The sequence below is a fragment of the Jaculus jaculus genome, chromosome 2 (assembly GCF_020740685.1).
Source record: "Jaculus jaculus isolate mJacJac1 chromosome 2, mJacJac1.mat.Y.cur, whole genome shotgun sequence".
NCBI lineage: Eukaryota > Metazoa > Chordata > Mammalia > Rodentia > Dipodidae > Jaculus > Jaculus jaculus.
Window position 1 is genome coordinate 104,393,764 of NC_059103.1, and position 12,200 is coordinate 104,405,963.

A 12,200-nucleotide genomic window follows, 5' to 3' on the forward strand; every position below is an offset into this window, starting at 1 on the left:
GGTGGGGAGGAAGCATTGCAGGCCCCACATAGACTTGCTAGTGAGTTCTTTCTCAGTGTAACAATGGTACATTTATTTAGCTGGGTTTCATCACAGGGAAAAGCTTGACAGAATTATCAGAACTAGAGAACAAGCTGGGCGTGATAGCACACGCCTTTAATCCCAGCACTCAGGAGGCAGAGGTAGGAGGATTGACAAGAGTTCAAGGCCACCAAGAGACTACATAGTGAATTTTCCAGGTCAGCCTGGACTAGAGTGAAACCCTACCCTGAAAAAAAAAAAAAAAAAAAAAAAAAAAAAAAAAAGAACTGGAGAAGGCATTAAATTTGGCTTGTGAAAGTAGTGTCAGGCATTGGGAGGTTGTGAATATAAAGGATATTTTGTGTCTGGAAGACGATATTGTAAGAAGGGATCCAATGGAAGGTCAGTTAGGGGAAAAGGAGAGTGGTAGGTGGGAATTATAGTTTAGTTTATACTTATGGAAGCTATCAATAACAAGTTAAAAAAATCTTTAAAGGGGCTAGAGAGATGGCTTAGTGGTTGAGATGCTTGCCTACAAAGCCAAAGAACCCAGGTTTGATTCCCCAGTGCCCACATAAAGCTAGAAGCAGGGCTGGAGAGATAGCTTAGCAGTTAAGGTGTTTGCATGCAAAGCCAAAGGATACCAGTTTGATTCTCCAGGACCCACTTAAGCCAGGTGCACAAGGGGGCGCATGCATCTGGAGTTCATTTGTAGTGGCTGGACTCGCTCGCTCCCTCTCTCTCAAATAAATAAATAATAATAAATAGTTTTTAAAAGCTACTTGCACAAGGTGACACATGCATCTGGAGTTAATTTTCAGTGGCTAGAGGCCCTGGCACCCCATATTTCTCTCTTTATCTGCCTCTCAAATGAATAGAATATTTAATTATTTTTGAAATTGGCTTGTGAGCCAGGTGTTAGTACCTCATGCCTTTTAATCCAGTACTGGGGAGACAGAGGTAGGAGTTTGAGACCATCCTAAAACTACATAGTGAATTCCAGGTCAGTCTGGGCTACAGCAAGATCCTATTTCAAAAACAAAACAAAAATTGGCTTGTGAAGTAAACATGAAGGAACCTCAGCAAAGCCAAAGTTAACTTTTCTTTCAATGCTGGGATTGAACCCAGTATTGCAAATACCAGGAGATAGCTGTACCACAAAACTGCATCCCCAAGGGCTGGGAAGAGGACCCAGTGGTTAAAAATGCTTGCTTGCAAAGCCTAATAGACTGAGTTCAATTCCCAGTACTTCTGTAAAGCCAGACGCAGAAAGTAGCACATGCATCTATAGTTTGTTTTTAGGGCAAGATGTCCTGATATGAGCCCCCCCTGCCTCTCTCTCTCTCTCTCTCTCTCTCTCTCTCTCTCTCTCTCTCTCTCTCTCTGTGTGTTTGCAAGTAAACCCCAAATCCTTGAAAGAGGATCTCAGTATGTACTCAAGGGTGGCTTTCAGTTCTCTGTCCTCCTGCCCCAGCCTCTCCAGTGCCAGGACTGCAGTCAAGCGCCCAGGTTTCATAATGTTTTATTGTCATCATATCAATCCTTACTAATGATAATGTCATCATAACTATTTAGTTCCAAAGGGAATAAACCTTTGTGTCAAAATTGTTATGAATCTTTTCTCTACCATTAATATCCCTAGAGAGAGAGGTTTTCTAATTTGGTAAAATCTTTCAATGTGAAACCCAATATAAAGTGCTTTAGATTTTATGCTTCAGAATTCATGTTAAAACCATTCAATTATTTTAAAAGTGTAAAATACTGTCAAGTGCTATAAATATGATTTAGATCACTACTGTCATCAAGCAGCTAGTGATGTACACAGGTGTTGCTAATCTAGTTAGCTGGAAGTCGAAGTAGCTGGTATTATGAGAGCTCTGTGTGTACAGTCTTATCCTAGTTTTTAAGCCCACCATTTGTAATTGATTACATGGACCATCTGTAACTGCTTGTGAATCATGTTAGAGTTACCCCACTGACATTTACCGAGCATTTGTCAAGTAGCAAAATGTTTAGTGTAGAAAAGTTGACACATGATAGCTTTGATGTTTCAATACGTCAACTTTAGACACCAAGCTGTAGGCACAACCCACTGATGCGGAGTCTCCAGAAAAATACATGCTTTCATTAAAGAAAATAAATGCCGCTTTGCCCAAGCTTCCTGTGTTGACAGAAATGCTCTTTTGTAACCAAGGTGACTTGACCCACTGTCTGTTGCAGGAACTATCTTTGTGCAGCCGCAGGAGAGGGTCTAAAGTGGTGAGGCTAGCACACGGGCTTGGTGGTACACGCCTGCAATCCCAGTACCCGGGAACCTGAGGCAGGAGGATAGCTGTGTTCAAGGCCAGCCCGAAATACAGAAATTTCATTACAGCCAGACCTACAAAGCCAGCCACAAGCGAAAGGCGATCTATAGGCGGTCGGGGAGAGCCTAGGAAGGAAGAATAAAGTATGGTTTGCCGAGGAGTCGGGAGGATCTGAGCTCCTCTCACAAGGCGCGTTCGCGCCACCTGTCAGCCGGGCGGAGCCTAGGGAAACTCCGAGGGAGGCGGAGGAGGGCGGCCTGGACGCGGCTGCGACCAAGATGCTGGGGCTTGGATTTGCGGCCCGAGGGGCCGGGCTAGACCCTGAGGAAGGCCTCACGTGGTCTCCGGAGCCCCGCCAGGAGGCCCGGGCGGGCGTGGGGGCGACGACGCTAGCGCGCGCCCCTCTCAACCCTGTCAGCTCCTCCTCCGCGGCACGTGACCCCGGCGGTCCTCGGCGCCTGCAGCGCAGCACAGTGCAGCGCAGCACAGTGCAGCACACCACAGCTCGCTCTGTTTCTTCCCTCCCTCCGCTGTGCCCTTCTTCTCCCTCCCGTTCCAATCCCTCCGCCTCCCCCAACCTCCTGCACAGGGCCCAATCGGGGCTCGAGATGGGAAGCGCCCGCCCCGCCGCCCTTTTCTTCGCTTGCTCATTGGCTGAAGTCTCAAGGACGCATCCCGAAGGCGGGCGGCAGCCATTGGTGGGATGAGCGAGCCGAGTTCCCGGATGAGGGAACATTCTGCAGTATAAAGGGAGCGGGGAAGGCGGGAGACAGCGCAGTTTGAATCGCGGTGCGAGGAGGGAGTAGGTGTTGTGAATCTCGCCGTCTCACTGACTTAGCCTCTTCTCTCCCTTGCTTGTGTGAGCTTCAGCGCACTTGGAGATGGTAAACTTGGTGGAGGCGCTGGGTGACTGCGTGGGGTGTTGTTTTTTTTTTTTGCGGGTGGGAGGAAGGCCGTTACCTAGGGAGATGGGGGGGGGGCGAGGCGGCGACGGTTAGGAACGTGCGGAGACGGGATCTGGAGGCGCGGAGGGAGGTGTTTTGTTGGCGGGGAGCGGAGCAGCCTCGAATCTGCCGGCGGGCGGCGACGGTTGGGTGGCGCGCGCGGCGCCGCCGGGGGCCGGCCGGCCGGCGGGAGGGAGGGCGAGCGGGCGCGCGGCCGCGGAGGCGCGCGGCGGGGCCCGGCGGGCGGGGTCGCCCTGGGCGCGCGGCGGGGCCGGAGACCCCGGCGGGGCGCGGGTACGCGCGGCCGCGGTGGGGGAGGGGTGCCGCGCGCCGCCCTGGTAATTCTATCTCCTCGGTTCCTCCGCTCGCGGGCGTCGGCGCGCCGCAGGCTGGTGGCAAAGCTGGAAAGGACTCCGGAAAGGCCAAGACAAAGGCGGTTTCCCGCTCGCAGCGAGCCGGCTTGCAGGTAGGTGGGTAGGCTGCTGCAGGCAGTGTGCGAATGGTGGCCTTTTATCTCTGCACCCCCTTGCTTGCTTCTCATCGCCGGAGATGGCCGTTCATCTTTGCGTGGGTGATGTGTCGATAGGAGATTACTGGGGGTGGGGGGACGCCAATCACGTGTGTACACAGATGCCAGGGCCTCTTGCTGCACCAAAGTCCATGCTCCTTGCTGTGGCGCGGATTTATTTTCCCATCTTAGAATTTCTCACCTTTGTGCTTTCGTGTTTGTGTGCTTTAAAATTAAGTTCCCTGTGGGCCGTATCCATCGACACCTGAAATCTAGGACAACCAGCCATGGACGTGTGGGCGCGACTGCCGCTGTGTACAGCGCTGCCATCCTGGAGTACCTCACCGCAGAGGTAAGCAGGGACCGACCGTCTGCCTGTGATCTGGAGAGGCTGGGGGGGGGGCGGGGAAAGAGGGAAGGAGGAAAGTGATGCAAGAAACTCGACGGCCCTGAGCGCTAGGGGGAGCTCCTGGTCAGTCAGGGGTCCCTCTGCTTGAGGTCCCTGCTCCTGGAAATGGGACTGCGTGTTCTTGAATGCCTCATGCATAACTTGCCTTTCGGGTAGAAGGGTCCTCCTTGAGGTTTGAGTCGCCTTTGATCTTGGCTGAAGGAAAGGTGGAAGATTGATTAGATTTTGCCTTTCAGGTACTTGAATTGGCAGGAAATGCCTCAAAAGACTTGAAGGTAAAACGTATCACCCCACGTCACTTGCAACTTGCTATTCGTGGAGATGAAGAATTGGACTCTCTGATCAAGGCTACAATTGCTGGTGGTGGTATGTAGGAAAATTGTATTCCCTTAGAAGAAATTTTTAGTAGTTTAGAATAGGACATAAGTGTATTATGGTAGTCTAATGAAATTTATTTAACGCAATTTTCTAATTCATAATTGAACCTTGTTTTTAATGTTTCCAAACTGAGCAACGCTGCCTTGGTTTCCATTTACTGCTGCAAAAAAAGAATGAATTAATCCCTGTCTTTCAGGTGTCATTCCACACATCCACAAATCTCTCATTGGGAAGAAAGGACAACAGAAGACTGTCTAAAGGATGCCTGGATTCCTCATTATCTCAGGACTCTAAATACTATTAACAGCTGTCCAGTGTTGGTGATTCCAGTGGACTGTATCTCTGTGAAAAACACAATTTTGCCTTTTTGTAATTCTATTTGAGCAAGTTGGAAGCTTAATTAGCTTTTCAACCAACCAAATTTCTGCATTCGAGTCTTAACCATATTTAAGTGTTACTGTGGCTTCAAAGAAGCTATTGATTCTGAAGTAGTGGGTTTTGATTGAGTTGACTGTTTTTAAAAAACTGTTTGGATTTTAATTGTGATGCAGAAGTTATAGTAACAAACATTTGGTTTTGTACAGACATTATTTCCACTCTGGTGGATAAGCTCAATAAAGGTCATATCCCAAACGAGTTGTTTTAAACCTGCTTTATTGAAATGTATTTTGAAGATCTCGTCTTGCAACAAATACGTTCTTAGTAATTGAACAAGTGATAATGTAGACTGGCCACGCTTGTGTATTGTGACAGTACTGTATTAAGTATACATAGTTAAGGTGCTTCCACAGAATGAGTTTGAATTTAGAGTGCTTCCTGAGTGTCAGTAAATGCTTTTGGTCTACAATGATAATTAATGGGATGACTTTCTTAGAAAATAATCGAGATTTCTTTGAAAGTGCTTTTAGGTAATGAATGACTCTTCGAATACCGTGTAAAAATTGGTGCCCTGAGGTTGGGTTGACAGTGAGGCAAGTTCGCTTCAAAAACTTAATCCGTTCGTGCCCTTCCCCTCACCAGAGACCATCACGTGTTAACTTTAATAGAAAAATGAAAGCCAGCAGCCCTGTCTTGTTTGAGCTTCCCAGGATTACAGCTGACCCGAATAATTCAAGAACAGGTTAAGCCCTTGGGTAGCTGTTGAGAGGGGTTTGGTGCGAGGAGTGCAGGAAAAGCCCCCAGGGCGAGGGTGGCGGGCGCTGCGCTCTGACGCGAGCCGGAAGAGCCTGTTCCCGGCGCGCACGGCTCCTCACCTGACTTTCCTGAAAACGAGGGTGCCCAGGCCCCGCCCCGGCAGGGCGGCAGGCGGGGTCCGGCGGGCCGGCGTCTCCACGCCCGCGGGGCCGCCCCACCGAGCCCCGGCCCACCGCGGCGGCTGCGAGCCTGCGTGCAGGCCGGGCGGCCCGCGGGGGGCGGGGAGGCCGCGAGGAGGCGGAGCCGCGAGGCCCGCCCGTCCCCGGGCCGCCGCCGCCGCGGTCCCTGCGCTCCTCCCCGCTCGCCGCCGCACGCCCCCGCCCCCGCCCGGGCCGGCCTCGCCTCCTCCGCCGCGGCGGCGGGTTCCCCCAGCAGCGCCAGCGGAGGAAACGGAAGGAGGCGAGAGCCATGGAGGGCAACCGCGACGAGGCGGAGAAATGTGTGGAGATCGCCCGCGAGGCCCTGAACGCCGGCAACCGGGAGAAGGCCCAGCGCTTCCTGCAGAAGGCCGAGAAGCTGTACCCGCTGCCCTCGGCCCGCGGTGAGACCTCAGCCCCTCTCCCGCCGCCCCTCGCCCTCGCGCTGCGCCCGCCCGCCCGCCCGCGGGGCCTGTGCCCGGCCGCATCCTGCCCGGCGGGCGGGCGGGCGCGTGGACACTCGTCGGCTTCCGTCCTACCAGTCTGGGGCTGTGGATGTGGGTGCTGGGCGAAGTGGCCCTCTCCCTCTGCATCCTCACCCCCAGTAATACCTAGGCCCTGACGAAGTGAGAGCCACCGGGAACTCGAGGGGCTAAGCTGGGGCTCCACCATCGCCGCTTCTGTAGACTGTTCTCAAAGCAAACATGTTCGAATACCTTAGATGACACTGCTTTTCCTTTACAAGACCAGACCACGCATTTGACTGGAGTAGTGAAGAGTTAGTTACTAATGATGTGCTAAATAGTTACCTCTTTTGATAACACCATGAGTAGCCACAAATTAGCTAAATCTATTAAGGATTAGGGTACTGGACTTCATAAATTGAATTCACCTTATTCATTGTCCTACCTTCTGGCTTCAAGGCAATATGACCAACATAAACACTTCGCAAAGTGACAAGACTTGTTCTTAGAATGTTATGTGAACTGCTTCATCTATTCCCCATGAGAAAAGACTTGGGTGAATGAATGAGGGAATGGAATGAATGAATGAAAATATCTTACCCAAGGTCATACAGTAAGATGTAAAGTCAAAATGTAGTCTTAATTTTCAAACCCAAAAAGCCTTTAACTTCTACACTCTATTTTTATGCCAATAGGATAACATTTTAAAGCATTTACAGGTTAAGAAGAAATTTCTACAAGTTAATAAATATGTTCCCTGCTTTACTTGGTTTTCTTAATTTTGTTTTGTTTTGTTGAATCCGTTTATCTTTGCTTTTCGCCCTATCCTCTGCTTTAGCATTGGACACTGTATTAAGACAGGAAAACAGTAAAGGAAAAAGATAGTTCTTATAATTGTAAAAATCTCAGTATAAAATTTACCATCAGTCATTTTTAGGTGTACAGTTTAGGTGTAAGAAGTATTACATTGTTATGCAAGGGCTCTTAAGTACTTTTTCCATCTTATGTGGAAACTGGACCTGTGAAACAGCTCCCCTCACTAACTCTCTCCGGTGCTCTGGAAGCCATCATAAATTGCTTTAAGTTTCTGTGGATTTACTTCTTAGTTAATTGATCTAAGTGAACTTACCAAACCGTACACTATCTTTCTGTGATCACCTCATTTAACCTAACTATAACGTCCTCAAGTTTCATCCACACAACATGACAACATTTCTCGATTTTAAATGCTGAGTGGTATTCCATTGTGCATACACATATGCACACACATACACCTCACAGTTTCCTTATTCATTCATTTGTCAGTGGATATTTGGTTTCTTTCCACCTCTTGGCTATTGGGAATAACATACAAACATGGATGCCCAAAGAGTCTACTTTCAATTCTGGGTATTAACTGAGAAGTGGGATTACTGGGTCTTGAGCTAATATTTTAATTTTTGAGGGATTGCTACAGTTTTTCCATAGCTGCTGTATTTTATATTCCCATGACAGTATACACAGCTTCCCAGCATCCTCTCCCTACACAAGTTTCCTGGTTTTTGTTTGCTTTGAAAGTAGCTATCCTAATGAGTATTTGGTGAAGTTTCATTATGGATTTAATTGCATTTCCATGATGATACTGAACTTTTTTCTTGAAAGTGTTTATAGCCATTTGTAACTTATCTGTGGAGAAATGTCAAGTTTTTTGCTCATTTAAAAATCAGGCTATTTTATTGTTGATAATGGGTTGTAGGCATTCTTTATATATTATATCCTTATGGTTTGGACATCTTTTTGTTCATTCTGTGGGCTGTGTCCCCATAGATGGTGTCCTTGGCTCTTTAGGGATTTTAGAATTTCATGAAAGATTTATCATCGTTTTTCCTGCTGTGTTGCCTGTGCTGTTGCTGCTTTTGCCAAGAAGCTCTTGACTGAATTATTTTTATGTCCTCTCTACTGTATGCATATGTAATTGTAATTAATTACCATCAAATCCAGGAGGGACAGTTCTAACTTTAAACTAGTAGGTACTCTAGACAAAGTAGCAACTTTTGAAGCCTGGCCCTTCACCAAGTAATTTGTAGTCTTGGTCAAGTTCAATGACTCTAGTTTTTGCCTTTTTTTATCTGGACAGTGGGAACAATGTGCTGATCTTGTGGTACTCTGAGGATTATGTGCATCATACATGTAAATTATTTAACAATAAGCATTCAATTTATTTTGCTCTCATTTCTATTTTTTTTTTAATTTATTTATTTGAGAAAGAGACAGAAAGGCAGGTGTGGGAGGGAGGGAGATAATGGGCACTCCAGGGCCTCCTGCCACTGCAAATGACCTCCAGACTCATGTGCCACTTTGTGCACCTGACTTATATAGGTCTCAGGGTCCTTTGGCTTTGCAGGCAAGTACCTTAGCCACTAAGCCTTCTCTCTAGCCCTGCTCTCTATTTACAAGTGTGAGGATCTGATAATTTTTTAAACCTGCCTAGATTTAGGCTTGGGCTGACACACTTCTAGCATGTAAGCAGTTTGAACCATTCTTCCAAAGGATGCTGTAAACTGAAAGCATAGCTCCACTCTTGCTCTTAAAAGACCTGAACCCAGCAAAAATTAAAGGTGAGAGCGAAAGTCAGTGCTACTGATGCATTATATTGCAGTATGTAATTTTTTGTGGGTTGTCCAAAAATGGTTCTTTTGCAGCCTGTGTCTAACATCTTTGTAACCAGGGACAAGTGACTTAGTTTTTCTAAGCTTTACTAATATCAAGATGTCATCACAGGGTTGATGTGACCTGAAATAAAACTATGTGCAAATATTTTAAGAAGATGTTTTTGAGAATAATTTTAAAATTTGGGGTAAGGAAAGATTCAGATCATTTGCGAAGACCTTGATAAAGATGTTGGGGCTGGAGAGATTGCTCAGTGGTTACAGGCAACACCTTTAACTTTAGCTTGCGATGCCTGGTGGCCTGGGTTCCACCCCCAGTAGCTAAGTAAACCAGATGTTGTGCATGTGTTCGGCGTTTGGCTCTGGTGCACCCATTCTGTCTTGGCTTGAAAATAAAGATTGTTGTTTGCATGCCTTTAATCCCACCCAGAAGGCAGAGAGGTAGGATGATTGCAGTGAGTTTGAGGCCACCCTGAGACTACACACTGAATTCCAGATCAGCTTGGGTTAGAGTGAAAACCCACCTTGAAAAAAAGCTAGGCATGGTAGCACACACCTTTAATCCCAGCCGATGGGAGGCAGAGATAAAAGGATTACTAAATTCTAGGCCAGCCTCGAACTACAGAGTGAGTATCAGGTTGGCCTGTGCTAGAGCAAGACCCTACCTCCGCGGGGGTGGGGGTGGGGAGATTTTGTATAGAAGGAAATTAGAGTTGATTGAATGGAATTGTGTCCCCAATTTTCACCTACTCTAGACTACCACCAAACTAAAAAATTTAGGAATATTCTTCTGGATGTGCCAATAGTAAGGCAAAAGAAAATGCTACATTTTGATTTCTATTACTCTTACCCTACAAGAAATGGAAAGCCATGAAATTAAATTCTAGTTAAATTCCAGGATTTCTGTCATAAAAATTTATTCCTGCCAGGCGTGGTGGTGCATACCTTTAATCCCAGTACTTGGGAGGCAGAGGTAGGAGGATCGCTTTGAGTTCAAGGCCAACCTGAGACTACATAGTGAATTCCAGGTTAGCGTGGGCTAGAGCAAGACCCTACCTTGAAAAGCCCCCCAAAATAAATAAAATACAATAAAATTATATATATATATATATATATATATATATATATATATATATATATATATATTCCTGACAGATCATAAAGAAGTCTGATTGATAAACATTTTAACAAATTGTTGAGTTTTCCTTGAAAAAGTTCTTGATCTCCAAATGCATCTAGGACTTTATTGCTGTCTATGTTTTTATTCAGAATATTACTTGATTGTGCATATCGCAGTGAACTTGTTGATCAGTAGGCATTTCAAATGTTCATGGTATGGTTACAAAGTTTGGTGGGTTTTATTCTTGATGTAGTTTGGACTTGGTTAGAAGGATTGAGTCTCAACTGTTCTCCTGCTGTGTTTACCTTGCTTGGTCTCACTCTAGCCCAGGCTGACCTGGAACTCTGTACCCCAGGCTACCCTCCAGTTTACAACAGTCCTCCTATATCAACTTATTCAGTATTGGGTTTACAGATGGGCACCAATCCTGGTTGTGCATTGCTGTTTTAGTTTTTTCACAGTAGTTGGTGGATAAAGCAGTTAATTTAAATTTCTCAAGAGAAAAGTGATTTTTTATTCTTTTAAAGAATCCACTAGTGATTTGAATAAAATGATGGCATAAAGCCTCATCAAAGGTCATTCCGCATTTGACTTAAGGAATTAGTGAGTTTAAAGGAGTGGATAATCTATATGTGCTATCTGTACAATATCAATTAACAATTCTTTTTGTTTTCTTTCAGCTTTTGTATTTAATACAAAGTTGAAAATTCTATCCTTTTGTTTCACTTAAAATAATAAGTTTTTTGTAAAACCAGCATTGTACATCTGGAGTAATATCAAACCTGTTCCTTTAAAGACAATTCCATTCTTCTCCTAATTGGCTTAATTAAATTTTGGTGATGAGTACAGCAATGCATTCAATGCAGTTATTTCTATATCCTTGAATTATTAGAGAGTGATTTCCAATTCTGTAGTTTAAACAAGTTCAGGTGTTAGACTTAAAGGAAAAAAACATTGTTTGAGTAGTGGTGTGCCTTGGATATATATCTTAATATATTAATATCTTAATATTCCCAAGGCTCAATCTCTTCATCTATAAAGTAGAGATTTATTTAACAGATATTTACTGAAGACCTATTTCTCTGTGCCAAGCAGCAGTCTAGGACTTGGGGATTAGTGGTGATGAGGTCCTCATTTTCATGGAGTGGGCATTCTAGAGGAGGATTTAAGTATTTGGGGGAATCTGCCACTGACTCAGTTCTTATCCACCTTCTTTTATTGTTTGTTTTCTCTTTCTCCTTTTCTCTTTTCTTTCCCCTCCCTACTTCTTTCCCTTTCTCCCTTCCTTTCTTCTTTGTTCCCTTCTTCCCTTTCTTGCTTTTATTTATTTATTTATTTATTTTATTTTTTTGGTTTTTCGAGGTAGGGTCTCACTCTGGTCCAGGCTGACCTGTAATTAACTCTGTAGTCTCAGGGTGGCCTTGAACTCAGGGCGATCCTCCTACCTCTGCCTCCCGAGTGCTGGGATTAAAGGCGTGCACCACCACGCCCGGCTCTTCCTTTCTTTTAAGAGACTCATCATAGTCCAGGCCTGGCCTTAGACTCATTATGTAGGTAAGAATGGCTTTGAACTCCTGATCCTCCTGCCTTTAGCTCCCAAGTGCTAGCGTTATAGACATATACTACCACTCTAGCTCTCTCATTTTGGCTTACAGTTTCAGAGGGCTTAGTCTGTCATGGAAGGGAGGGCATGGCATAGCAGACCAGTTCGCATTATAGCAGGTCAAGAAACAGAGAGTCAACTTTGAGGTACCAAGGATAATATACACTGCTTTCCCCCAAGAATCTACCCCCAGTGACCTCATGTCAAAGTTTCTAGAACCTTCCAAAATAGCTGGAGACTAGTACCCAGCTTTGAAAACATCTTGGGAGAGGAAACATTTCAACTTCAGAGTATCATGTAGTATTACTATGGCAAAAATACTTGTGTGGTACCCTAGAGTTGCTAATACAACAATTCTTTCTTTCTTTTTTTTTTTTGTTTTATTTTGTTTTGTTTTTTGAGGTAGGGTCTCACTGTAGCCCAAGCTGACCTGGAATTCACTATGGAGTCTCAGGGTGGCTTTGAACT

General features: G+C 45.6%; 2 protein-coding genes across 3 annotated transcripts in view; both read left to right on the top strand.

Annotated features, from left to right (window-relative positions):
• Nucleotides 1-3,055: 3,055 nt before the first annotated feature.
• Nucleotides 3,056-5,202, top strand: LOC101593524 (histone H2A.Z). Its single transcript, XM_004661643.2, has 5 exons — nucleotides 3,056-3,211; nucleotides 3,660-3,737; nucleotides 4,018-4,131; nucleotides 4,425-4,554; nucleotides 4,763-5,202. The coding sequence occupies exons 1-5, from the start codon at nucleotides 3,209-3,211 to the stop codon at nucleotides 4,822-4,824; spliced, it is 387 nt and encodes a 128-aa protein (XP_004661700.1). The 5' UTR covers nucleotides 3,056-3,208; the 3' UTR covers nucleotides 4,825-5,202.
• A 906-nt stretch (nucleotides 5,203-6,108) lies between these two features.
• Nucleotides 6,109-12,200, top strand: part of Dnajb14 (DnaJ heat shock protein family (Hsp40) member B14) — a 53,365-nt gene continuing 47,273 nt past the window's right edge. The window contains exon 1 of one of the 2 annotated variants that reach the window (XM_045144036.1): nucleotides 6,109-6,301. In XM_045144036.1, coding sequence (XP_044999971.1) covers nucleotides 6,169-6,301 — 133 coding nt within the window. In that variant the 5' untranslated portion in view covers nucleotides 6,109-6,168. The remainder of the gene's footprint in view (nucleotides 6,302-12,200) is intronic. The other variant, XM_045144037.1, reaches the window with a different exon arrangement.

Coding starts and splice junctions, on each gene's coding strand:
- LOC101593524 (XM_004661643.2), top strand. Junction 3,738..4,017: donor CGCAGCGAGCCGGCTTGCAG/GTAGGTGGGTAG, acceptor TTTAAAATTAAG/TTCCCTGTGGGCCGTATCCA. Junction 4,555..4,762: donor GGCTACAATTGCTGGTGGTG/GTATGTAGGAAA, acceptor CCTGTCTTTCAG/GTGTCATTCCACACATCCAC.